Source organism: Trachypithecus francoisi, unplaced genomic scaffold (genome assembly GCF_009764315.1).
Source record: "Trachypithecus francoisi isolate TF-2019V2 unplaced genomic scaffold, Tfra_2.0 Lachesis_group3, whole genome shotgun sequence".
In the NCBI taxonomy this organism is placed as follows: domain Eukaryota; kingdom Metazoa; phylum Chordata; class Mammalia; order Primates; family Cercopithecidae; genus Trachypithecus; species Trachypithecus francoisi.
The window spans coordinates 120,984,624-121,011,132 of record NW_022681468.1 but is presented as its reverse complement, the minus strand read 5'-3'; the positions used below and the strand labels follow the sequence as shown (position 1 = coordinate 121,011,132).

Sequence of the window (26,509 nt, the reverse complement as noted above, 5' to 3'; positions counted from 1 at the left end):
ACATTAAGAAATAAAAACAAGTGCAGATTCCACTCGACTTGCGTTTTGCCTTCAGAAGGCAGGCTCGGTGTACTGGAACCCTAGTCAGCCCCAAAAGCTTTAAAGGCACAACAACAGCTGACCCAGAGTCTAGAAGCACCAAATGAAACACATTGGAGGGAGCGGGGAACTGCTTGTCCTTTATTCTGCCTATTGATGGAGTGCCTGTTATACGCTGGGCAGGGTGCTTGGCATGGTGGCTACCAGGGTGGAGAGGAAATGCCCCCAGGGATGCTCTTCAGAATTGGATGCTTGAATTAGCCCAGAATATACACAGCAGGCCCCCCTCTCGTGTGTGGGCTGGGGGTTCTGCAGCCCCTGGGTGCCCTCCCGGCCCACCACCCGCCAGCCTCCCCTCACTCTGGGCTCTTACCCAGGTATGCACCGTGGTTCTTGAGCTCCTCGGGGAACTCTTTCAGGTAGGACTCGCGGAGAGGAATGAGCTTGCCGGCACTCGTCTCCTTTAGCACAGCTCCGTTCCAGTCATAGGCACCAACGGCTCCCAGCAGAACCCCATCCTGGCATTGGGAAGGGGATACACATCAGCACCTGTCCTCATGGGCCTGTTGCCAGGAGCCACGTGACGTCCTGTGATCAGTGACGCCCCTGCCAGCCACCTCAGGCACCTTCTCCTGGGTGCATTATTTAGCAACGTAACTTCTGACTGGGACTCTTGGCTTTTGAATGAGCCAAGGAGACATTTTTGCCCCATTCCATCCTTAGGACAAAATGGGTCAAACTGATCCCAAGGACAGGAACTTAGGGAAAAAGGAATGTTCTAGAAACAAACTGTAAATCCAGGGCCAAACCTCCATCCCTCCTTGGGTTTCAAAACCCTCTAGGGACCCTCTCGCCACTGTCCACTCCTGACATTTATTGAAAGAGGGAAAGGGCCTCCTGCACTTGCCCTTCTTCAATATTTCTTTGCAGTGTCTGAGTTGCTTCCCTGCATGTAAATCCTACTCCTTGGTTTCTTCAGCAAACATTCACTGAGGTCTCCTTTGTGCCAGACACTTGTTTGGTGCCAGGGATATTGTCCTCCGCCCCCAGCCACGCCCCCTGCTCCCTGCCACAGAGCTTGAGGATACAAAAAAATACTCAAACAAACACGCAGTTGCAAACTGTGATCAATGCAATCAAGGAAAACCACAGTGAGGCTGAATCTAGATTGAGATGGGGGTCAGGAAAAGTCTCAAGGTTGTTATGTTTAACTGTGCACCTGAAAGATGGGTAGGGCTAGAAAGAAAGAAGAGCTGGAGAAAAGGGCCAGGAACACCCTGTGCAGAGGCCCTGAGGCTGGAGAGAGTGCAAAGCCTTTGTTCCTAAGGAACTGAACGCTGTTCAATGGGGCTGGAGCACCAAGTAAGAGGGGAGGAGAACCTTGACATGAGGCTGGGCAGATAAGCCAGGGCCACCTCCATGACAGCCAGCACCCAAGGCACTGGTGCTTGGGCTTGTTTCTCAGGGCTTGGAGGGTCTTGTTCTACCCACCAGTTGTAGGACAAGGGGAAGCTGCAATGCTTGGACAGGAAGACAGGAAACTCTGGCTCCTTGAAGGGAAGTTTCTAGGTTACTGACCCCATGGCCCTTACTTGAAGACTGGGTCCACTCACCTTCTCTCTTGTGTACCCCCGATGCCCTGCTTCAGCAAGCCACACAACTAGTGGGTACAGGCAGACAAACAGCCAGCACTTGGAAGAGGAAGGAAAATGACCAGGGACAATGAGGGGCCCAAGGAAGGTGGTGGAAGCAGGGAAGGGCTGCCTTTTGGGTTACCTTGGTGATTACAGGGGTGGGGGCAGACTGTCTGGATCCCAGCTTTGGGCTTTCAAAACACAGGCTGGTAAAGTCACCACTGTCTCCCATGGAGCCTTCCCTGAGCCTGGCTGCCTGGCTGCCTGGGTGAACTTGAGATTCCCACCACTTTACAGAGTCAAGCTGATCTTATCAAAGAGTTAACATATCCTAACCCTACAGAGGTAGAACTGACTGTTCAGACAGAATGTTTTTACAGCTATAAATAAGTTGGTCTTGGGAGAGTCAGTGTGCTTGGTTATGTTTCACATTGCACTTTCTAATTAGCCTTCTTCCTCCTACTCTGTGCTCGAGCCTCAGCCTAGGAGGCTCTGACAGTCTGTCTGGGCCAGGACGGGAGCCAGGAACTCACATATTCGCTGTCCACAAAGTCACCGCCAACATTCCTGCACGTGGGGTGTGCTGTATTCTTTGTGGAATACTTTCTCACCCGGCTGCCCATCTGGGCCCAGAGGCCTTGTGAAATTAGAAGGGCAGATGTTCATTATCTGCACTTGACAAATGAGCCGTGAGGTTCAGAGGGAGAAGGGACTTGCCCAAGGTTACACAGCAGGTCAGAGGCAGGGCTGGGGCTTTGACCAGACAGGTGAGTAGGGCCGAGAAGAAAACATCTCTCTGTTTCCCCAAAGCCTGCTGTGGGTCCTGCTTTCCATTTTCCACCTGAACCCTCCTGAGGGAGGAGCGCACTCTTTGGGGTCTGACTTTCTTCCTTTCTTTCCTCCGTCTCTCTGCCTGCTGAGTCCAAGTTTGTAACTGCCGACCAGGCTTCTGTGCTTCATGGACAGGCCTTCGAAGATGAATTTCCGGCTCTGCAGATGGCAGGGAGCGTCTGTGATGTACTGAGAAGGGCTGGCTTGGCCCAGCGTCCAGGGCTTCAGCCGGGGAGACCCCTCACACTGACTCTCCTTGTGGGAGCTTGGGGAATTCCGTCCTGACTTTTGGGTTTGGCAACACTGGGCCAGGCGATTGCTTACAGTCTCCCACCTCATCCCATTTTAACCCTGGCAGCAGCTGCAGTCTTGGGCCTGCAGTGGGAGGCCCTTTCCTGAGAGTGAATTTGCTGTGGCCAGGGGGAGTCTTCTGAGGATGAGGACACTGTGAGGAGCGGTCAGGTGAAGGCCACCGAAGCAAGCCTCAGTATGTCACAATCTCTTCCCAGCTGGGGAAGCCCAGACATTTTGAGTTTAGAAAAATCTAGAAGGGTGGGGAAAAAGAAGAGAAGGGACCAAATCCTTAATAGGGGAAGCCAGGCATGTGGGCCCAGCTGGCGAACAAACAGTGGGCATTCCCAGGAAGAACCGTGTCCCCCGCTCCGCAGGCCTGGCACAGGCTTCCTGTTTTATAGCCTCCTTTCCCATCTGAGGTCACCTGGGCTCCCGCCAGATATTACCAAGGTGTGCCTGGGTGGCCTTGCACAAGGGGACCTTCCCCACAAGCTGATTTTCCTGGCGTTCTGTGCAGACATGAGGTCGCAGGCTTGGCAGCTGTCAGAAGGTCCGAGGCCTTCCCAAAGGACATTGTAGCTCTAGCACCTGCAGTGTGTGTAGCTCCCACCACCAGACCCTGCCAGCTGAGCTCACAGCTGCCCTCTGACCTGGCCTCTGAGGCAGTCTTGCCTTCCCAGCTGAGCTGCATGCTCCCAGGGCATGTGACCATATCTCTCAAAGCTCTGTGTTCTGGTCAGTCCATGTCTAAGCCAGGGTTGGCCCACAGCCCCGGCAGTGGAGGCAGCACGGTCTAGGGCAGTGCTGCTCAACGGGGACAGTTTTGTGCCCTAGGTGATATTTGGTTGTTACAGCTGGGGGTAGTGGTGGGGGTGCTATTGGCGTCTAGTGAGTAGAGGCTAGAGATGCTGCTAACCATCCTACAATGCACAAGATGGTTCCTTATGGCAGAGTTATCCAGCCCAAGATGTCACTAGGGCAGAGGTGGAGGATCCCTGGCCCGGTGGTGACAGCAGGAAGGAGCTCTGGAGTCAGAGGCTTCTGAGTTCCACTTCTAGCTCAGAGCTTCTAGCTGTGTGACCCTGTTCTCTCTCTCTCTCTCTCTCTCTCTCTCTCTCTCTCTCTCTCAACCTTGAGTTCCTCAGCTGTAAAACAGTTCTGTTGTGAGAATCAGCATTTTTAATTCTTAGCAGGGTGCTTGGCAGCCAGTGAGTACTTGGGACACGGTAGCTTTTCTCGTTCATGAATCCATCTGTAAGCATCTCCTGGGTGGTCGGAAGTCGAAGAATCAGGTGTCACAGTCACGTTTGTCATTGCGATAGCGTGTGAGAAGTGCTCTGATTGAGTCAGGGACTGGCTACTTTGGCAGTCCCAGGAGCAGGTGAACAACTGAGACAGGAAGTGAGTGCATAGTGGGGTTAGAAAAGGCTTTTAAGAAAATCTTCCTTGATTTATTAGTATGTCTCAAAATGAACACTTCCAGTTCCAAGCCTTGATTCGATTTCACAAATATTCTTCAGACATCTACTAAGACAAGCTCAGAGAGGTCAAATGATTTTTCTGAGCCCACACTGCCAGACAGTGCTTTCCTCTTGCCCAGCAGTCATGGAATTAGGATACTAGGTGCCAGCAATTCTTCCTTCTAGCTCTTTTTGGCTTTTGGGAGGTAAGACTGTGGAGCCAGGTGGAGGTAGTTGCTGGTGGTGCTGTGGGCTGGTGTGATGGGAGACCCCCTAAAGGACACCAAGGCTGTCCTCGTCCCCAGACTCCCGAGAGTCTGAGTCAGAGTGGCTGAAGAGGGGTGAGGCTCTGTTCCCAAGAGCCCCTTCTAAGGCACATACACCATTTGGAGGGTGGATTATGCTTTCACTAATTGCTTGGACTCTTAGAAGGCCTGTTTCAACAAGCTTGAAGTGGGCCCGAGGAAGGGATGAATGGCCAGGAGGCTTGTGGGCAGGAAAGGCCCAGAAACAGGCCCTCTGCCTTTCTGTGGAGGAGGGGCCCTCACCAAGTGAGGGGCTGGAATCCGGCAGCTAGGGTGAGCAGAAGGGGCCGTGGGGACCAGGGCACACTACACTGACTTCTCATTCCCCATCAGAGAGTTGGCTGCCTCCTGTCAGAGGCCCCGGGAAAGAGGCCCAGGAGTGGGCACTAGGGCATAGCCTTAGGACGTGGGGCCAGGCTTAGGAGGATCCGAATGAACCAGAAATGATTCCTGCTACCAGGAGTCAACTTGCAAACCATCGGGACCAGTGTGGCAGAGGACCTCAGCCGTTGTGTCCTGGACTGTGGGGGAGAGGGCCAGGAGACCATCTTGACGGCCTGCCCAGCCTGGCAGGTGGAGGAGTCTATTGTTTAGGTCTAGGGGGGACAGGAGGGGTTTACAGCTTCCACAGGTCAATCCCTCAATTCACCATTATTCATCAGTTTATCTCATTTTTTGTTGAATCAGATACGCAAAACCAGTTCAAATGCGAAACCCTTAGGGAAGATTACACATCTAAAGCTTCAGCCACTGAGAACCTTAGCGAATAGCCAAGACCCTTCATTGTCTAGATCTCAATCCCAGGAGGGCCTGTGAGATGAACACGGGCTGAAGAGGCAGGAGGGTGGCTGGGGTAGCTCAACTGGGAATGTTTATACCTCCAGAGGGGGACTAGACTCTAAGACTCTGTAATCCCATGGGCCTTGAGGGGAAGATGTGGAAGGGGAAAGAGGACTACAAATAATTGATGCGCATGAGTGACGGTGTGCAGAGGACCCCTCCCACACAGCTCAGCTGGACTGGACCTGTTTCAAAACAGAACCGAACACTGGCCCTGTTAGGTCATCATGTGCAGGGTCAGTGACCTCACCTTTAGGTACAAGAGAAAAAGAATCTCTTCCCATCTCGGGTGAGTCACCGAGGTTTTTGTGTAGACAAGATCTACCCTGATAAAACTGCTTCCCTCTGTAAACTTTTGGAGTTGGGGCAGATTTAGGATTCTAGTGTAGGAAGGCCGATGCGAAATCCCTCCAGCTGAGCCCTGTGTGGGAGGGGTCCTCTGCACACCGTCACCCATGCGCATCAATTATTTGTAGTCCTCTTTCTCGCTCTGCATCTTCTCCTCAAGGCCCGTGGGATTATAGAGTCTTAGAGTCTAGTCCCCCTCTGGAGGTGTGAATCCCTTCTCCCAGCTTTCTGGCAGATTCTTGCAGCTCCTGCTTGATTACCCAGCTTGACAGGTAGTTCACTACCTCAGCAGACAGCCAGCACTAATGGAAGCCACTCTGGCTCTTAGTGACTTTTGTGTTCATTTCCAAATCCTAATGGAAGCATTAGCTTAAAAATCTATTCTAAAGTTTGACCAGGGATCCACAGCTAGCCTTCCTGATGGTAATTTTTGGAATACTTTCTTTCCCCTTTCTGCAAATCAAGACTAGAGTTTCCAGCTCCACGGGTTTTCCCAATGACTCGGACGTTTTGCCTTCAGCCTGATATGTAATGTTTTGGGGACTTGGACTCTGTGGATGTCAGGTGATGTCTTGGGGTCTCCCCTCTACCCTGGGCTCTGGTCCTTTCTCTCTCCTGTTGCTTTTACCCTTGCTAATTCAGAGACTGATTTCCTTGCTCATTAAGACAGCAGCAAACCAAGAAAGGAGGAGCTGGGCCTTTCTTCTGCCATCTGAGAACATTCTACTAGGGATCTCTCCTTCTGCCAGAACTAAATAGACCCAGGGAGGCCTCAGATTCCTTCAGTGTCTTTTTGGGCAGCAGCTGTTTGAGACCATCTGTGGCACTTCTGGCAGGGAGGAAGTCTGGGGGCTTGCCTGGGAGACAGACATACTCAGGGCAAAGTGGAAAGGCTGGACCTGATCCCCAGGGAGGCCTAACTGACCCTCAGAGCTGAGGAGCTGCACTCCTGGGGACAGGATGGCTGTGGCCAATCATGGTGGCATCAGCGGCCTGGCACTGAAAGACCTCTGTGCTCTAAAATAGCCACCTAGTGGCCAGTCACAGCTCCAGTGAGCCCATCATGCTTGCACCATTCTTGTGCATTTGAAAGTTTTTTTTTGCTTTCGTTTTTAATACTAAAGAGTCTCAGATTCAAATGTGATCGTCGTCTCTTTTAAAGTCCAATTAGATGAAAATGTCAGGGGTGAAGGAAGAACTAGGGTATATGGGAGAGGCAAGCTGGGCCCCTCTGCCTGGGGAACAGAGAAGTTGAGCATGTGTGCAAGGGCTTGCACATGACAGTCATGACCTTGACTTGACCGAAGTCATGTGCTGGGGCTGTGAGCTCCTGGGTCTCCCCACTCTGGAAGCTGGGGAACCTGCTGATCCTGCAAGGATCACCTTGCTCAACACTGAATTGCTTGGGCCACTTTTAAGGCTCCGCTCAAGCTTCCCTAAGTCCCTGAAGCCCGTCTTAATGTCCTCTTCTTTTTAGATTCTGCGATTCCTAGACATACACAGATCATGATTTTAGAAGCAGGACAGTGAACTTATTATTTAAGAGTTTTTCTCCCCAGCTAGGCTATGAACGGCTGTCAGCTGAAATGTTTCTTTAACGTACCTGGTACAGAGCCTGACACACATGAAGATACTAAAAAAATGTCTGTGGAATGGACAAAGGAAACATTGGGACATTCATTTCCTCTTCTGTCCCCAACACCAGGGCTGACCTCTGAGCTGTGCCAGAATATCGCACAGTGTGTGTCCACAATGCTCTCTATTCTCCTGCTTACTGCTACCCAGGACCGCTGAAATCTGTGTCCTTTAGGGGCTGCTCGAGTGCCAAGCCCTCCCGGATCTTTCCCTGACCATCCCTTCTTTGAGCAGAGGCCCTTCCTTCTGTACTACCCTGATCACATTGCTTTGGTTAACATTAGGCATGACCATGTCTCCCCCCATTCCCCGCATTGAGCAGGGGTTCTTCAGATGGGGGGCCTTCAGGTGTTGCACACTCTTACCTAGGAGGCATCTATAGTTTCTTTCATCCTACTCTCAAAGCTAAGAAATGCCATTCAGGATTGTTTGCAAGTTGACTCCTGGTGGCAAGAATCATTTCTGGGTCCTTTTGGTACTTTAGTGGCATTTAACAAATGCTTGTTAGATTTAATTAAATTGCATTTCCTTGTTGCATTCTCTAATCAGCTCTGACCTCAGAGTCTGGAGACCAGGACTGGTCCTGCCAGACCACATGACTCTGCCAGCCCCCATGTGAACAGATGCTCTCACCTCTCTGTGCTGGGCTCTTTACCCTCAGACTCTGAGCACCTTGAGGGCAGGACTCCCGCCTCTGATTCTCCTGGCATCCGGCTCGGGACCCAGCACAGAGAAGACACTGAAAAGAGTGGCTGATCCAACCACCTAAAACGGGATAACTATCATCACCTGCCATCCTTGTACGGCTGTTCTGGCATGAAATGAGGTGCAGGAATTTCCTGGAAAAGTTTAAACCGCTGTGCACATGTAACAGGGCTGCTATTAGGACAGGGCAGCTACATTTACATCTTGCTGTTACTCAAGACAGTGGGCATGAAACTGTCCAGATGCAACTCAGAAAAGTCTGAGTGTGAGTGGCATTTCCGTCCATCTGTCAGCTGCATGTCACGCACGTGTCCCCTTCCCCTCCAGTTTGGAAGTTCTGACTCAGACCCCCGGAGATTCCCTCTCACAGAGCAGCTGCTTGGTCTAGAGGAAAGAGCATGAGACCAATATTTTTCTCACGAATTTTACTCCAGCAGGTCACTTAACCTTCCCATGCCTCCAATTCTTTATGTGTAAACTAGGAACAAGGAGTCCTCCCCTATCCGCCTCCCTGAGGAGTTAGGAGAGGGCAACGGGAGGATGACAGTGACATGTAACTAGGATGCACTAACGGGCCTTCTCTGGTAAATTAGGAGGAATAAGTATCATGGTGCCGGCCCAGGCAGAACACACACATGCACACACACACATGCACACACATGCACCTGGCTGTGCAAAGCACACCCATGGGAGCACGTATCGATACTGACAGACGTAGTTGGTATGTTTTCCCATGTGACAATCCTGGGCAGGACTCTACAGTACATTAAGCATATTCACAGACATGGATTCTTCTGTACCCCTTGCAATCCTGGGAGGCTCCAGCCCTTTCTTATGAAGCACCACCAGGTGAAGCACACAAGCACACAGAGGGGGAGTGATGCAGAGCCCCAGATGTCACATGTTGCTTGTGACACCACACCCCTCTCTCTGTGGGCCAGCCCCCAACCCAGGACCTCTGCAATCTGATGCAGCACCCGCACAGTGGGGGTGCCTGTGAGTCACCTGCCAGAGCACAGCTGGAACATCTGGATACCCTCCCAACATTGACATGGGGACACGCCCTGGCATGTGCAGGCCTCCTCGGGCACTGGAACTATCCGAGGCACGTGCCATTGGCTTTGTCACCTGCCCTAGATTTTGCACAAGGCTCTCTGGACTGAATGGGAAGGTGCACCCCGCACCTCACAGGTGAAATTATGGGATTATTAACTGTAGTCCATTCACTTCTGAAGAGGGCTTAAGACGATATAAATAGGTGGAAGACCTCGACTGCCCTCTTCCAGCCCACAGAGGATGGGAGGCAGAGAGACCCTAAGAAAGAGAACCCGAAGAAAGAAAGAGAGAAGAGCCAGCCCATCTGTGAAGGTGGATGACAGATCGAGAGAGCTAGAAAGGGAGAGTGCATGCCCTGAGAGACAGAGGCGGGGCTCTCTGCCGGGACCTCCACCACGTACCTCCACCACGTGCGAGGAAAAGCCTGTCTGTGACATCTCCAGCCCAAAGGAGGTCTCGTTCTTGTTGGTGCCTGCAACAGAAGGACAGAGAGATGTCAGGTCTATGCCCAATCACTTAGCTCCAGACAGAGCTGCCGCTCAACCCACAGCTCCTGCCTCCTTGGGGCATCATTAGGAGGTGGAGCTCTCTTTCAAGGGGGTCTCTGAAGCGGAGGCCGGTAGGGTGCCAGCCTCCTCAGCTCCCCCCTGCACTCTGTGCGGTGGGGAGCACCACACACCTTCCAGGTGCCCATGTGGGTTGTTACTGGTAGCCCACTTACTTCTGAAAAGGGCTCAGGACAAATTATATGACAGGGCATGCATACTGTAAGACTGCTAAAATTGGGAGGAAAGCAAGCAAAAGTGCACAGAAATAGTGTATGTTTTTGGCAAGAAATGGAATTTCCCACTTTGTTCATTCCTTTTATTCACTAGCTTTGGTTCCAGATGCCTTTGGATGGACCTCAAACATCAAATCCACCCTCCGAGGGAGGTCTGTCGCCACTGCAGATTTGTGTAAGAAATCCCATGAGTGCTGAAAGCCTCTCCCCACGGAGGGGCTCCCTGAACACATCATTGGAACCAATGTTCTCATCATCCAAGGCAACCATTTTGAGGAGAAATACACAGATTTGGATATTTGAGTTCTGGAGTGGGTGTCAAAGCTCACGTTCATACTTTATATTCATCTGCCCTTGTTTACGAGGGCCATTTTAGTCTCTTTTCGTGTGCCTGTGGCTTGTCATTTCCAATGCACTGCAGACTTCTCAGGCTTTACATGGCCTTCTATTTCTTTTTTTAATCCTCCCATATGCCCAAAGCCCGATATTGGAAGGGCTCACTATAGCAATGGTGGAAATGAAATTCGTGCAAATCACATAAAAAATGGAGCTTAAATCACGAGGAGAGAGGCAATCTGAAGGACTCTGCCAAAAATAAAAAATGCTTTTGGTGGAGTGGAAGCAGTTGGCATATAGAGATTAAGGTTTCAGGATACGGAGTCAGATTCTGCTAGGTACAAGCTAGGGTTGCCTGATGCAACACAGGATGCCCAATTAAAACTGAATTTCAGGCAACAAGTAAGTTTTAACCTAAGCCTGCCACACCCACTGTATTTTATTTTTGCGAAATTTGGCAGCCTAGTTCAAAGTCCACCCCCCTCCCAAGCTGTGAGATCTTTGGCAGGTCACTGAACTCCTTTGAGTTTCTGTTCTCCCAGTGGTAAAACTGAGAACATTAGCAAAGTAACCTTTCAGCATTGTTCATAAAACGCACAGCCTCACGTCCGGCACAGAGTAATACTCAGTTGTTGGAATTTATGACTTCTTTATTTCTGGGGACAGGATCTGGCTCTGTTGCCCAGGCTGGAGTGCAGTGGCATGATCTCAGCTCACTGCAACCTCAACCTCCCAGGCTCAAGTGATTCTCCCATCTCAGCTTCCCAAGTAGCTAGGACTACAGGCACACACCACCACACCTAGCTAATTTTTGTAAATTTTTTTTAAGGAGATGAGGGTTTGCCCTGTTGCCCAAGCTGGTCTTGAATTCCTGAACTGAAGCAATTCACTCACCTTGTCCTCCCAAAGTGCTGGGATTACAGGCGTGAGTCACCATGCCTGGCCTGGCATTTATTTTTATGGAAGACTTTTGCTAAGCCATTCCGTTTTGTGGGATTGGGTTGTGCTCTGTGGAGTTTACCTGATATAAGCGCAGGAGAGAGTGGATCCCCTCTTAGCATGCATTGCTCACCTTCCAGGCTGAAGATTCTGTCCCCCAGGGCATCGACAATGTCCTTCAAGGCAGCCTCATCAGTGACATTGAAGAAGTGCTTGTCATCGGGGTCACTGGCGATGTATTTGATTTCATTTAGAAAAGTTTCTGGATTGATCCCCCTGCGGTTGTAGTAGCCCAGGACCTGCCAGGGAATAGGGGCAGGAACCACAAACCAGAACATAGCACAGACTTTCCCGTATACCACACGGCCTAGACCCTGGGGACCCCAGGGTGGGCTGGAGCCAGGGCCGGTAGCCGTGACAGTTCCTCTGGATGCCATTTGCGTGTGGAATGGACTCTCTTTTAGGGACAAGATAAGGCCTTTGTGCGAAGCTAGGGTCTGGGAGCTGGGAGGTTTGGAGGTGTGTTCCAGTTTTCTGAGGTTCCAGACTCTCCCTGGCAATGGATGGGGGGGAACCCAAACCCACAGCTTTTGTGGATAGGCCAGAGCAGTGCAGAAAGATTCTCAACTTGTTGTTTAGAAGATGAAATGGGAGGCTCTTTTGAGGGCCTGGACACTTGTGATACTGCCTGGAACTAGTCCCTTGGAGTCCCCAGGGATTTGATGGCAAAGCCTCTAAGAGACTATCAGGAGCCCTTGGGCGGGCCAGGACTTACGGCCACCGCATATCTTGTTACATTGTCTCTCTCGCTTTGCTGGATCACCTTCTCCAGGTCTGGGCTGTCGTGGGACTCTCCGTCTGTGATGACAATCATCACCTTCTTGGCCCCTTTCCTTCCGCCCTTCTGGAAAGCCTCTGAGCTGGAAGCCAAGCGCAGGGGCAGGGTCATGAGAAGGAAGTGGGATTGGGGCAGCCCCTGACGCTCCTGCAGAGGGGCGGCCACAGAAACCAGGACTAAGTCCCCCTTGGGCAACCCAACAGGTACCAGGACCTCGAACCAAAAAAGTAGCTGGATTGAGATGGCCAGAGCTACTCTTTCACCAGCTGCTCAGAAGGTTCTTAGATCTGTTGTCTTTAAATGAAATGTTGAAAAGCTCCTTTGGAGTCCTGACCTTGCTGTTTTGGGCAGGCCAAAGGGATGAAGTGGACCTGGGAGGGGAGTTCAGGGGCAGGTGACAACCTTTAGAGGCATTAAGTCAGTGGTTCACAACTCCAGCTGCTCACTGGCATCTTGTGGAGTGAGCCTTTAAAAACTGTTGGCCAGGTGCGGTTGCTCACGCCTGTAATCCTAGCACTTTGGGAGCCCAAGGTGAGCGGATGATCTGAGGTCGGGAGTTCGAGACCAGCCTGACTAACATGGCAAAACCCTGCCTCTACTAGAAATACAAAACTTAGCCGGGTGTGTTGGCATGTGCCTGTAATCCCAACTACTCGGGAGGCTGAGGATTAAAATTGCTTGAACCCGGGAGGCGGAGGTTGCAGTGAGCCGAGATCACGCTACTACACTCCAGCCTGGGTGACAATAAGACTCTGTCTCAAAACAAACAAACAAACAAATAAAAACTGTTGATGCCCCGGCCTCAGCCAGACCCCTGAAATTGGAATCTCTGGGATGGTGGCCTGGATATTAGTATTTTTATTTGTTTGTTTGTTTGTTTATTTATTTATTTATTTACTTACTTTTTTGAGGCGGAGTCTTGCTCTGTAGCCTGGGCTGGAATGCAGTGGCCGGATCTCAGCTCCCTGCAAGCTCCACTTCCCGGGTTCACGCCATTCTCCTGCCTCAGCCTCCCGAGTAGCTGGGACTACAGGCGCCCACCACCTCGCCCGGCTAGTTTTTGTATTTTTTTAGTAGAGACGAGGTTTCACCGTGTCAGCCAGGATGGTCTCGATCTCCTGACCTCGTGATCCGCCCCTCTCGGCCTCCCAAAGGGCTGGGATTACAGGCTTGAGCCACCGCGCCCGGCATGTTTATTTATTTTTAATTGAGACAGAGTCTCCCTCTGTTGCCCAGGCTAGAGTGCAGTGGCACAATCTCAGCTCACTGCAACCTCTTCCTCCCAGGTTCAAGCGGTTCTCGTGCCTCAGTCTCCTAAGTAGCTGGGATTAGAGGCCTGTGCCACCACGCTTGGCTAATTTTTGTATTTTTAATAGAGATGGTGTTTTGCCAGGTTGGCCAGTCTGGTCTCGAACTCCTGGCCTCAAGTGATCCGCCCGCCTCTGCCTCCCAAAGTGCTGGGATTACAGCTGTGAGCCACCGTGCCTGGCTGGCATCAGTATTTTATAACGTTCTGGTGAGCATCCAGAGCTGAGACTCACTTTCCTTAGTACTGAAAACAGGATGTGCCAGGGTGACTCAGCATCCAGACAACACTGACCCATAAAATACGTGCGATGAGGCCTGACAGAGCTCTGACTTCCTCACAAGGATTGCTTTGATTCTATTTTGGGAAACATTAAGTATCAAATCCATGACAAATATTTCTCTTTCTCACTTTTTATTTTGTTTTCAGTATCCGGAGCATGAGCTCAGCCCACCTATCAGGCAATCCAGCCCAGGGGACAGCAGGGCTGGCACCTCGACTGTCAACCTGGCAGACAGGCTCTTGTAGTGGGCCATTGGGCTACAAAGTGTGAAAAACTGGCTGCCAAATCACCATTGGCTTTTGGTGTCCCTGTGGCCTGACTTCCTTTAGACCATGAGGTTCTGAGGGGTACAGACATGGTCTCACTGAGGAGTCTGGCCCAGAAGTTATAATTTGCCAATAAGGACCTAAAAATAAATGTTACTCTTAGACTCTGACGTTATTCCTCATGAGTCTGACCCACAGCAAGGCAGGACAGGCCACAGATTTAAGCTCTGTAGTGACAGGTTAAAGAGCCACATGGCTTTGGTATTGCAGGTATCTCTTCTTACATAGCACACTGAGGAATGGATGCATATGATTTAGGAGTTGAGGAATTTACAAAAGCTGAAATAAATTAGTTTAGAACATCTTCAAACTACCAGCAAAGAGAAAAAACATCCGCCATTCTCTTAGCAGTGCTCCAATATGCTGGATATGTTGCCTTAAAAAACCCACTAATTTTAGTATGTGCTGTGGACTGAAGCCTGCAGAAGCACGTGCCACATGACGAGAGCAGATTTTGAGCTCAAGCTCAACCCAGTAGCAGGAGAATTCTGCTATTCTTTCCAAGGAGATTCTAGATGCTTCCATGACTGCACGGAAGGGCCAGGCCCAGGAATAAAACGCCCTGCAAAAAAGCATGGCAGGAGCAAAACATGTTTTATTATATATGGAGCCAAGAAAAATGTCAGGATCATATTTCCATAGAGTGGAATAGTGTGAATGTCATATGAATCTGTAATCGTGTGAATATCAGCATGAATCATCAGATTTTAAATTGTGATTCTGCACTGGGAAAGGGACTTGGATTTGTTCGTTTGTAAATTAGATTATACATTCCTTGAGAGCAGTGAGAGCTTTATACTAACAACAGGCTCCATGGGCCTAGAAACCAGAGTGGCCCATGGAGATTGAGGCCACGCTCGTTTCTGCTCAAAACCTGCACAGGTTCCTCTTTCTCTCGGGGAAAGCCCAGGTTCTGACAACGGCTCCCTAAGCCCTCTGAAATCTGGCCCATTTCCTCTCTTAGCTTCTGGTCCTGCTCACTCACCCCCACCTACACTGGACTCTTCGATGGTCTGGAGTCCTCAGGCACACCAAGCCTTTGAGCTGTTCCCTCCCAGCCATCTGCTTGCCAACAACTCCCTCACCTTCTTTCAAATCTCCAGTCAAAGGTCATCTGTCAGGGAAGCCTTTCCTCACCGCCCTGTTCATGCTGATTCCGTACCTGCCCTCTGCAACTGCTCCGCTCCCCCTACCACACTTCATTCTCCCCATAGCTTTCATCTCCTTCTAGTATGCTATGTTATTTATTTATTTGTTTATTGTCTGCCTCTCTCTCTAGAATGTCGGCTCACGAGGGCACAGTATTTGTACCTATGTTGTTCACTGATCTAGCCCTGGTGCCTAAAATAGTGAGAGGCACATAGCAGATGCTCAATAAAGTGTTATGTGGCCAAAGGTAGAATCACACCACGTTGTTCAGGGGCCCTCTCCGCTTCCCTGCTGTACATAGCTGCCAGGCTCGTTTTCTTAACGTGTATATCTGATGATTACACTCTAGTACTCAAGAACCTGCTATGACCACCCATGCTGGTTTTAACTACAACATCATCACTCCCACCATCTTTACATGGCTCACTTCCCACCAACATGAACCCCTTGCTGTGGTCAAGAGGAGTGCATCTCTGAATGCAAATGTTCCTTGACTTTCTCTCTCCTCTGCTGGCATCAGGGTGGAATGTCTTGTGTGGCACGTCTTCTGTTCACCTCTTTATGTTGGAATCCCAGGGTCTTCCCAGGACAGGTCCAGTGCCACCTCCTCCTGGCAGTTCTCCTTGGCCCCTCCATGGGGGCCTCTCCCTCTCTCATCCTCACTGAGTCAGGGTTAGGCTGAACACTTGTCACAGCCCTCCCATCAGAGTGTGAGCTGCCACAGCCAGGACCCACAGGTTACCGACATCTTCATAAGCCCTCATGTTCATGGCCTGAATCTTTGCCCTTTCGTAGGAGCGTAGGATAAAGAAATGCATTAAGAATAAACTGAGTGAGGACAGAAAACCTTTCACCTTAAAAGGCACCAGCTGTAGTTTGGGACTTGAATTTGGCAGGTTGGGAAGATCAGAATTTCGACCTTCATTTGAGGTGAAGATTGCAATCTCAGCAGTGCTTATGAGTCAGGGATGGTTCAAACTACCTGGTGAGTCACACACAAATAATTGACCTGAGGTTGCTGAGTTGTAAAGTCAGGTCCAAATAGTGGGTTTTATTCCTGTATGAGTCAGTTAGCTTCACACTGAGAAAGTGAGAGCTGGTGGTTATGGGCTGCCTTCCTTGCCCCAGCCATTTCACAAGGGCCTGCTGGGAGTCTCAGGTCTCACCCTGATGAAGGCAAAACAAAAGCAGAAAAACGGCCCATTCCTTGTGAGGATGAATAAGAAGCCACCTTCACATGGAGAAATGCTCATTTAGGAAAAGCTTGAGCAAGTTTTATCAGCAAACAGAAACACGCTAGTTGAGCAATGACTTAATTGTAAAGAGCTATGAGGTTGGAAAAATCTTAATCTTTTGAGCACACAAAATCACAATACTACTATATAGTTCTTTTTTTCTTTTCTTTCTTTTTTTTTTTTTTGAGATAGGGTCTGGCTCTGTTGCCTAGGTGGAGTGCAGTGGTGTTATCTTGGCTCACTGCAGCCTTTGCTTTCTGGGCTCAGGTGATTCTCCCACTTCAGCCTCCTGAATAGTTAGGACTACAAGCATGCACCACCATGCCTGGCTAAGTTTTGTATTTTTTTTAGTAGAGACGAGGTCTCATGGTTTTGCCTAGGCTGGTCTCAATCTTATGGGCTCAAGTAATCCTCCCACCTCAGCCTCCCAAACTGCTGGGATTACAGGTCTGAGCCACTGCACCTGGCCTCAATAGCTCTTACATTGTGGATTTTTTAAAAACACATCAACTAACCCTACATAAGGTGGGATCATAAGGTAACAAGTCTGTGGTCTCAACAAATGTAGCAGAACTCATATTTATAGGTGTAACATTTAGACATTTAAAATCTAAATGCCTTTCACACAGTCATCTTATGAGTTTAGGTCTTGGCTTGAGACATCTGGGGCACTGCTTTTAAAATCGGCTAATTTCAGTGAGGGGATGACCACCTTGTTTTGAGCAACAACATTACTGGAATAAGCATGCAGACTTCTGCATGGACAACATCTAGGGATAACATTTATTTGGATGAGTGAGTTCTGGTGTGATTTTATTTTACTTTTTTATTTTATTTTTTTTGAGGCAGAGTCTCGCTGTGTCACCAGGCTGGAGTGCAGTGGCACCATCTTGGTTCACTGCAACCTCCGCCTCCCGGGTTCAAGCAATTCTCCTGCCTCAGCCTCCCAAGTAGCTGGGACTACAGATGCATGCCACCATGCCTGGCTAATTTTTTGTGTGTATTTTAGTAGAGGTGGGGTTTCACCAGGCTGGTCTCAAACTCCTGAGCTCAGGCAATCTGCCCGCCTCGGCCTCCCAAAGTGCTAGGATTACAGGTGTGAGCCACCACGCCCGGCCAAGTTCTGGTGTGATTTTTAAGGAATCAGCCTCACTACTCTACAGTCTCAGGTGTCAGATTTGACTGCGTTCTTTCTACTCCATTGATGACTAACTCTCCATAAGAAGACCCCACCCTCACAGAACCTACTTCTTATAGAGTGTCTGTGGCAGAAGCTATTTTTCAAAGTTGGCTGCAACAGTATTCCCCATCCTAAATGCTCTTCTGCAAAATGACCTCACTATTCATCTATCAAGGCAGAACCAACTCCCCTTCCCCTTGAATCTGGGCTAGGCTCAGTCATTTGCCCAACCAACAGAATGTGGCAGAAGTCATATTCTGGGACTTTGAGACCAGGTTATAGGCAGTCTCCCAGGTCCTGCCTGGGTCTCTTGGAAAGTTCACTCTTGGGATGCTCTCTCTAAAACTCCAGTTGCCATGCCACAAGGAAACCAAGCCACATGGCCACATGTGGGTGTTCAGGTCACCAGTCCCAGATGAGCTCTCAGCCAACAGCCAGCAACAACTGCCAGTCATGTGAGAACCTTGAGATGACAACAGATCCAGGTGACACCAGACTGCAACCACCTGAGAGGACCCAAGAGAAAACCAACCAGCTGAGCCCAGTCAAACCCCAGAATTCTGAGGAATTAAGAAATTATTGTCTCAAGGTACTAAATTTTGTGGTAGTATGTTATATGGCAATAGATAACTACAATTCTTCTACGTTTTTTTCTTTACCGTGCAAATTCGATGCCAAATGCTGTCCGGGTCTCTGTTCCCCCTCTCTGCTCAATGTGGCTGGCAGCTTCCACCACGTCTTTTACAGACCTGTAGTCATTGAGGTGAAACTCATGCACCACATCTTCTCCATACTGCACAACTCCAACCTGCAAGGTAGAGGAGAGGGCAACAGAACATTTTGACCCCCTGAAACTTAGAATTTGAGAGTGAGGACCCCCGGGAGTTGTTTTTGTGTGATAATTCAGAAGGGAGGAGGGCTGAGGACCTTTGCAAGAAAGTAACCACAGCCAAAGGGAAGTAGGTTCTGCAAAGTTCTGGGAATGAATGGACAGCTTGGTGGCACAAGAAGGGGTGCATCTAGAGAATGGAGACTTTGTGATTGAAAGAAAGGCCCAACAATTATGCTTCTTTCTTAGGAAAACAAAAGCGGAGCAGAGAATCTAAGTCCAAAATATTACGAACAGTGTGGGTGTAAGGTCACAGTGTTTACCAAACTCCAAAACTGAGGTTCCTTAAAACTTGTTAGAGAAGAGGTTCTTTTATCCCCATGGATGATAAAATAATGACAATATTAATAGCTTCAAAATAAACAAAAAGCTTCAAGACCTACGGTAGGAATAGAACGATGAAGCGTTCCTATTGGATGAGCCCACACGGTTTATTTGGCACATGTGCCCTTCTAATGCTGGATTTTCACCTATGATACCCTAAAAGATGATCTTCTGGTGGTGGGGAACTCATTACTTCATGAGAAAGTCCACTCCCTTTTTAATAGCCCTAATTGTTACAAATAATTTCTTAGATTGACTTGAAATCTGCCATCTAATAACTTCTAGTCATTAGTCCTCACTCAGGCCGAATAAAAGGGAATGAATCTACCTCGCTTTAGCCAGGCAGCATTTCAGATATATGAGCCTAGCAGCCCTTACCTCTTCTCCTGCCATCTTCCCTCCACGATCTATATGTCTAATTCTCCCCTGTGCCTCACTCAACAGGGCTCTAGCATCCACTCAACCATTCCCACCTTCCTTCTCACTTTTTAGCTTGTCTAAGTCTTCATAGGTGGTGTGTTGTGTCTGACCTGTGAAGTGAGCCCTCCCCCAAACTGTCATTTGATGTGCTGCACTGGAGAGGAGTGTCCTGAGCTGCAGCGCCTTGGTGCCGGCTGGCCCTACTACCTCTGTCCTCTTACCTACACCTCCTTTGTGCACACACAGATCTCGCCTAGACCTAAGGCAGCACCTACCACAGGTTTGGGTGGCCCTGTTCAGAAGAGGGCCCAAGAGATGCTCACCTGGATCTGCCCTGGGCCAATGTAAAACTTCTTCAGGATGTTGATGAGGAAGTGCTGAACCTCCACCCAGGGGTAGATGCTGTTGGAGCCATCCAGGACAATGACGATGTCCATGTAGGTCTGGCACCCTGGGAAGTGGGGACACAGTTATGGCTACCCAAGGAGCAGTGTCTGCAAGTCTCTGATACTCTGGACGATTGTTCAAAGGACGAATGAATGACTCTGCTCCATGTGTGTAATTCCCTGGGCTGGGAAGCTGTCCCTGGGCTGGACATTTATTTGGGCAATGTGAATGAGCCCAGGAAGTCCTGGCTATGTCCCACCACTCTGCTGGCTGTTTGAACAAAGCTTAAATAAAGCCTGATCACTTCTATTCCTAATCAGGGACTGACCACTACCAATTGGCCAATGCTTCCGAAGCAGCCAGCACTGCTCAAATCAGTACCTTGTTATTGTTTGTTTTGCTGTGATGAGCAGGCGGCATTTACCACTTACAGCCCTAATGAATGGATTTCTTCTTTTAGGAGGGAGATATGATGTCGTGGCTAGAAATGTGGGATGTGGCATCACACTAACTCCTGGCTTTGGCACTCCCTAGCTGTGTGACCTAGGGCCAGTCACGAAACCGCTCAGCCTGTTTTCTCTTCTGTAAAACAGGCACAATGATAGTAAAGAGTTGCCTGGAGTCATTCATGAGAAGATGCTTCTAAAGGGCCAAGCACAAAGCAAATGCTCAGTAAATCTGAGCTGATCATGGTTTCACTTTTTTTTTTTTTTTTTTTAAGGAAACCACTGAGTTAATATGGTACTGATATCATCAGGTCAAGCTCTCATGCCATTATCTCTGCCTCTGAATATAAAGGTTGCTTTATGCTCTTGTAATATTAATACTAAATTAGGCTGGGAGTGGTGGCTCACACCTGTAATCCTAGCACTCTGGGAGTCCAAAGTGGGTAGATCACCTGAGGTCAGGAGTTCGAGACCAGTCTTGCCAACATGGCAAAACCCCTTCTCTACTAATAATACAAAAATTAGCCAGGAGTCAAGATGCACACCTGTAATCCTAGCTACTCAGGAGGCTGAAACATGAGAATTGCTTGAACCCAGGAGTCAGAGGTTGCAGTGAGTCAAGATTGGGCCACTACACTCCAGCCTGGGTGACAGAGTGAGACTCTGCCTCAAAAACAAAACAAAACAAACAAATAAACAAAAAAACTAAATTAAAAGGAATAATGAAAATCAACAAAGAAAATTAAGAAAACATTGGCCATAAGAAATGTAAAAAAAAACCCTCCTCTTTTAAAATCTAAGTAATTTATTTCTGTTTGTCAGCTGTTGGAGTTACTTTGAAATATTGCATACACTCTGCGTCTGGGCATCTGCTCATTTTTATTGGTGAGTTTTTATACTGCTATAAAATCTACTTTATAACAATGCTGCATGAACCTTTTGTGTGTTAACTGTTCCAGTAATTCTTGCATTTCGAAGAGGCACTATGTTGAAGTCAGTGCTGAGCAGACAGAGGAAGGTGGGGGTGGCTTTGGGTTGGGACGCCTGTTGCAGGCTTTGTGTTTAGCAGAGCATTTTAGAAGCATTTGGGCAACTTGAATGCTCTGCCACTTCTTGTCCCATCTGCATACTGAGTACAGCACGTGATGACCTGACACTCCTGGCCTGGCAGAGCCTCATACATTTGTCCTTTTCTGGTTTAGTTCAGCTCTACACACGTGGACTGAGCGCCTGCTATGTGCTGGAGCTCTGCATGGTGCAGGCGGCAGTGGGGGTGACCAAGACAGAAATGCCTTGATTTGCGGGAGTTCATAATCTTTTAACAGGTTATTTTTATTTTTATTTTTAAGCCAGCTTTATTATTAGAATGTATTTATTACTGCTGATTTCTTTATTACAATTTCAAATTTTTCTTTTTAAGACACCTTGGGAACAAACTGGTTTGAGGGCTACGGTTCCTAAACATGACTGAACACTCCTTTGGGGAGCTTACAAACACACACACTCACATGCACGCACACACACACGCACGCACATACTCCTACTGAATTAGGACCTACGTGGAGGTGCCCTGGAATCTGCATTTGATAAGCTTCAGAGCAATGCTGCTGGTCAGCCACGTGAGGAGGCCTCCACCACATGAGGTTCAGGGACCATAGGATGGTCACATCTTGGCCTGGAGGGACTAGCTCTAGGGGTGGTGACATTCCCCAGTGGACCCCTCACGTACCCTGACCTCAGGCTTCCTCCTGTGCCCTGGCTCTGCCATTTCCTCTGTCATTTTGTGTGAATAGAATCCACGTCTCCTTGTCCCTCAGGAGGACCACCTTTCTGACCCTACTGGATTGATGCTTCCTCCTACTCCCTTCCCCAGCCCCCTCTGACTGGGCCCTGTTGTCTGGAGGGCGGCTGCCGGCAAGCCAGAGGTGCTAATTCCCGAACCCTCCATAAAACAGGCAGCAGCCGCTTGGGTGATGGTATTTAGTGCAGAGGAAACATCGAGGCTCAGAGCCAAGAAATTTGGGCTTGTGGGAGGCAGGGTCTGAGCAGTAATTCCGCAGGTTTTCTTGGCGGGTGGGCAATGAACAAGAGGTTTTATGTTCCATGAGGCTCTGGACAAGCTGGACAGAACTCCCTGCTGTCCAGGAGCACTGGTTTGGTGGAACTATTACCAAGGAGATTTCTGTTCTCCCTGTTCCTTCACCTACAGGGATACTGCATTGCACAACATCAGGGGGTGCCATTCACATGGTAGTCTAAGCGAACAATTTCCCCAGAATTGTGCAGTGCACAGCTTGTCTGCTGCATGTGCTCGCCAGGTAACCTCCTTTATACCCAGGGTTTCTGCAGTGAGCCTCCCTTGAGGCCGGGACTGTCTTTGAAACCTTAGCTCATTTGCTCCTCACTATCACACTTGGGAGAGGGAGGCCAGGATTATGACTCCCACAGAGGCCCAGAGAGGTGGAGTGATACATTCCAGGTTATTTGGAGAGCTGGGGCAGGGCAGGGCTAGAGTCCAAATGCTGCTTTCTAGCCACAGGTTGTGGTGCTCAGGGCCCAAGTCTCTCTGGACAGTCCACTGCTCAGCTTGAGGTTGCAGATTTGAAACCACTTACTTTGGAGAGCTGGGGCCACGGTCTTGGAGAACCTGAAGTTGGAGTTGACTCTTGAACACATCCCTGTGGTGTAGTAGGAGCTCCCACACTCGTGAGACCAGAGGGGGCTGCAGGCCTGGGGAGGACAGTGCAGACCCCTAGTCAGCGAGGGGCCTCAGAGAGGATCCAGGTCCAATGGCCTGAGGTCCAGTCCCCTCTTCCATGACCCAAGACAGACTTCTCCTATCCGAGGGGTGAGGGGGTGAGGGGTCGTCTTTGGGTCTAACTGAACTCTCTCTTGCTGCAATGTGTACTAGTTCCTTTGGTTTCAGGTCTAATGGAGAAAAACTAATCTTGGAGTCTCTCATTGTTTTTTCAAGGCTCCGTTCTCCATCTCATCATTTAGGAATATGATACTTCCTCACGCTACCTGTCCACCCCACTCACCCATCCATCACACGGGATCTGGGGAAGCCTTTTCATTCGTGGGTGTGAACCCTTCAAGAGTCACTAGAATCACTCCTCTGTCTGAGAGGTCACCGGAAAGGCCTTCCTGGGCGAAGTTCTAGGACTGGGTCCCAAAAACATACCATGGCTCATATCGGGGCAGGGGAAGAGAAGAATGTCTGTATTCTTTCTGTGAAACGTTCTACCAAAAACAGAGACGTTAGTCCCCATTGAAGGACCGAGTGATGAGTTCTTCTCAGAGTCATTGTCATTAAAAATGAAAGCTCAGCTCCATGCTTCCATTGCTATTAGGAAACCCAGAGCTAATTTTGTGCTGTAATTTCCTTTGGTTTAGGGGAGTAGTATTCTACTTCCAATCCCTTTCTTTAATTACTTTATTTTTAATCCCAGACCTTAAAGGTTATGTTTTATGTGTGTACTTTGTTGAAGCTGCTGTACATAATGTTTGGAAGTGGGCGGGGGGGTGTTGGGAATAAAGAATGGACAGATGGGTGGATGGATAAGTGGATGGATAGACAGATGATGAATGGATAAGTCGATGGTAATTGGATGGATGAATGATGGATAGATGGATGATGAATGGATGGATGGATAAATGGATGGAAGATGGATGGAAGGATGATGGATAGATGTGGATGGATGGACAGATAGATGAATGGATAATGGATGGATGATGGATAGTGGATAGATGATGGATGAATGGGTGAATGAATGATGGCTGGATAGATGATGGATGGATAAGTGGATGGATGATGGATGGATAGATGATGTATGAATGGATGGATGAATTATAATGGATGGATGATAGATGGTTGATGGATGAATGGGTGGATGGATAGATGGATGAATGGATAAGTGGATGGATGATGGATGAATGGATGATGAATGAATAAGTAGATGAATGACGGATGGATGATGAATGGTTGATGGATGGATGGATGATGAATTGATGGGTGGATGAATGATAGATAGATGATGGAGGTTGATGGATGGATGCAGGAAGGAATAAATGGAAAGATGGATGATTGCATGGGAGATTGAGGGTGGATGGATGTATAGACAGATAGGTAGAAGAATGCATGGATGGTTGGAGAGATGAATGGAGGAATGAATTGTTGAGCGGGGAATGGACTGATGAGTGATTCAATGAATAGGTGACTATAAGCCAAGGATTAACCTACTCACAGAGGCCCCAGAGAATATATCACACCATTCCTCTCAGACCTTCATACCACCTTGTGAAGAAGAAATGTGATAAGGAGCCTGAGAAATGTGATAAGGAGCCTGAGAGGGAAAAGGGAGTAGAGACAAAGCCCCTGATGGATATGTGTGTGGATAGGGCCAGGGGTCCTGCTTTGCCCCTGGTTATGGCTAATGAAGGGCTGTGGGCTAAATATACATCAAGGCATCTCATGACTTTCCCTGGCAGAGCCACTATGTACTGAAGTCCCCTTGCATCCCAGTCATCTTCTTATCTTCTTGTCTTATTTGTCTGATCTAATTTGTCTTGTGATTCATGCCCCAGATGTCTCATTTGTCAGTAGAAATAGACAAGAACAAAGACTGACACAAGCACCCCCATCTAAAAATGGGTAGTAATTTGTACTGGGCTTTCTGGGGTAAATTTTCTCTGAAATCCTCTCTTGCAACTGTTTCTAGGAACCATCAGTCTCAGAAGGATCCTGTTTGAACCCCAAGCATTGCCCATACTCAAGGCACCACTCCAAGGTGGTGACAAGGAGCAGGCAGTGCCAATCCATCATGCCGCCCACACTCGCTACTGTGTGCAGAACCCACATGTGCTTGCCTGGGCACAGAACAGAGACCTGTAAGCAGGGCCTGCTATTGTCTGTCCCCCAGCGTCCTGTTAGACATTACTCATTTGCTTGTCGCCTCTTTCCACCAGAGTGTAAGCTCTAGCAGGGCAGGGTCTCTATTCACTGCCGAATCCTGGTGCCCAGCACTGGGCTTAGCACATACTATGGTAAGTGCTCAGAAACATCGTTGTTTAAATGAATGAATGTTTCTACCACCTCAACCCAGACATCCCCTTTTCTTTCTTCCTTGCGAAGGCCTGTCTCTTTGAAAACAAAACAGAAACCTCCTCCAGCCTTCTTCATCTAATCCTGGATAGTTGAGATGGCTTGTCACTGTGTAGCCCTTCCCTTGGCTGTAGTAAATCTGTGTTTACTTATTTAAGGCATCCCTTCCAAGTCTTCTTTGGGAATGTGGTGCAGCCTGCTTCTTTTTTCAAGCCTGGAGCAGAGATTTGACCTCCAGCCCAGACAACTAGCTCCCCAAGGGAGGCGACAGTCCCCCATCAGACTTGTTGGCTATCTGTATTTTTTTTGTGTGCCTTTTCTGGCTGTTCCTCCCTTCCTCGGGTATGTACATAACAGGGCTCAATTGTGTCTTCTGCCTGGACTGTCCCTGCCAAAACACCCAGGGTCCTGCCACCCAGAATGGTATAAGCAGGGAGCTGGTTGGGGAGCTGCTCCCTGGAGCACGCAGGGCCAGGCAGCTTGGATGGAGTGGGGGAGAGTGGGTGTACAGTATGCACATGAGGGTGTGTAAGGAGACGCTCCATCCCTCCCCACCTCCACCCCCACCTCTCTGACTGCAAGCAGTGGCAGGTGGCTCTTACCAGGAAGCTGTTGTCCTTGGGGTTGGTGGCGAGACTAAGGCCGAGGCGCATGTTGTCCTTCCGCTCGGACACGTTGGACAGGGTGACCCTTCCTGGGGTGGGGAGAGAAGCTCAGCTTGCAGCCCCCTCCTGCCCGCCCACTGCCCAGAGCCTGCTGCTGGTCTGGTCACCTGAGGTGCCTCCCCGATTCTCCCTGACCCTGGGGACCTCTGGCTCTCAGGGTTTACAGAAGGCCTTCCCCCAGATGTACTTTCAGGACTTCCTCACAACTACCTGTGAGATGAGAAAACTGAGTCTCAGAGAGGTCAAACGACCTGCCCAAGGTCACACAGTAAGCACTCACCGAGCCTTCCATCTCCTAGCCCCACAGCTTTTCCTCCTCCAGTCATCCGACTGGAGCCCCACTCCCCCGTGTGCCCCCAAACATGCCATGGCATCCCACCTGGGCTGGTTTCTTCTTCTTTTTTTTTTTTTTTTTTTTTTTTAGTAGAGACGGGGTTTCACTGTGTTAGCCAGGATGGTCTCGATCTCCTGACCTCGTGATCCGCCCATCTCGGCCTCCCAAAGTGCTGGGATTACAGGCTTGAGCCACCGCGCCCGGCCTGGGCTGGCTTCTTCTGTGCAGTTCCCCTGCCAGGCTTTCCTCCAAGTCGACCCCCATCCACACATAACCAGTCCTGTGCCCAACTCTTTCCATGCCTGCTTCTCTGCTCATCTGAACAACCAACATATGACAGCGGAGAGAGTTCCCTCTCATGGGTAACAGACAGGCAACTCAACAAGAGCCTTCCAGAGCTACCAGGCCTTGCCCAGGAAC

At 49.3% G+C, this 26,509-nt stretch overlaps 1 protein-coding gene across 2 annotated transcripts in view; it reads right to left on the bottom strand.

The window, feature by feature from the left end:
- The window catches only part of ITGA11 (integrin subunit alpha 11), a 133,875-nt gene that overhangs the window by 37,767 nt on the left and 69,599 nt on the right, over positions 1-26,509 (bottom strand). For both annotated transcript variants that reach the window (XM_033189606.1, XM_033189607.1), the window contains exons 4-11: positions 25,693-25,784; positions 22,602-22,716; positions 19,477-19,604; positions 18,180-18,328; positions 11,979-12,123; positions 11,337-11,502; positions 9,549-9,619; positions 413-557 (exon numbers count right to left, since the gene is read on the bottom strand). In XM_033189606.1, the coding sequence (XP_033045497.1) occupies positions 413-557; positions 9,549-9,619; positions 11,337-11,502; positions 11,979-12,123; positions 18,180-18,328; positions 19,477-19,604; positions 22,602-22,716; positions 25,693-25,784 (1,011 nt within the window). The remainder of the gene's footprint in view (positions 1-412; positions 558-9,548; positions 9,620-11,336; positions 11,503-11,978; positions 12,124-18,179; positions 18,329-19,476; positions 19,605-22,601; positions 22,717-25,692; positions 25,785-26,509) is intronic.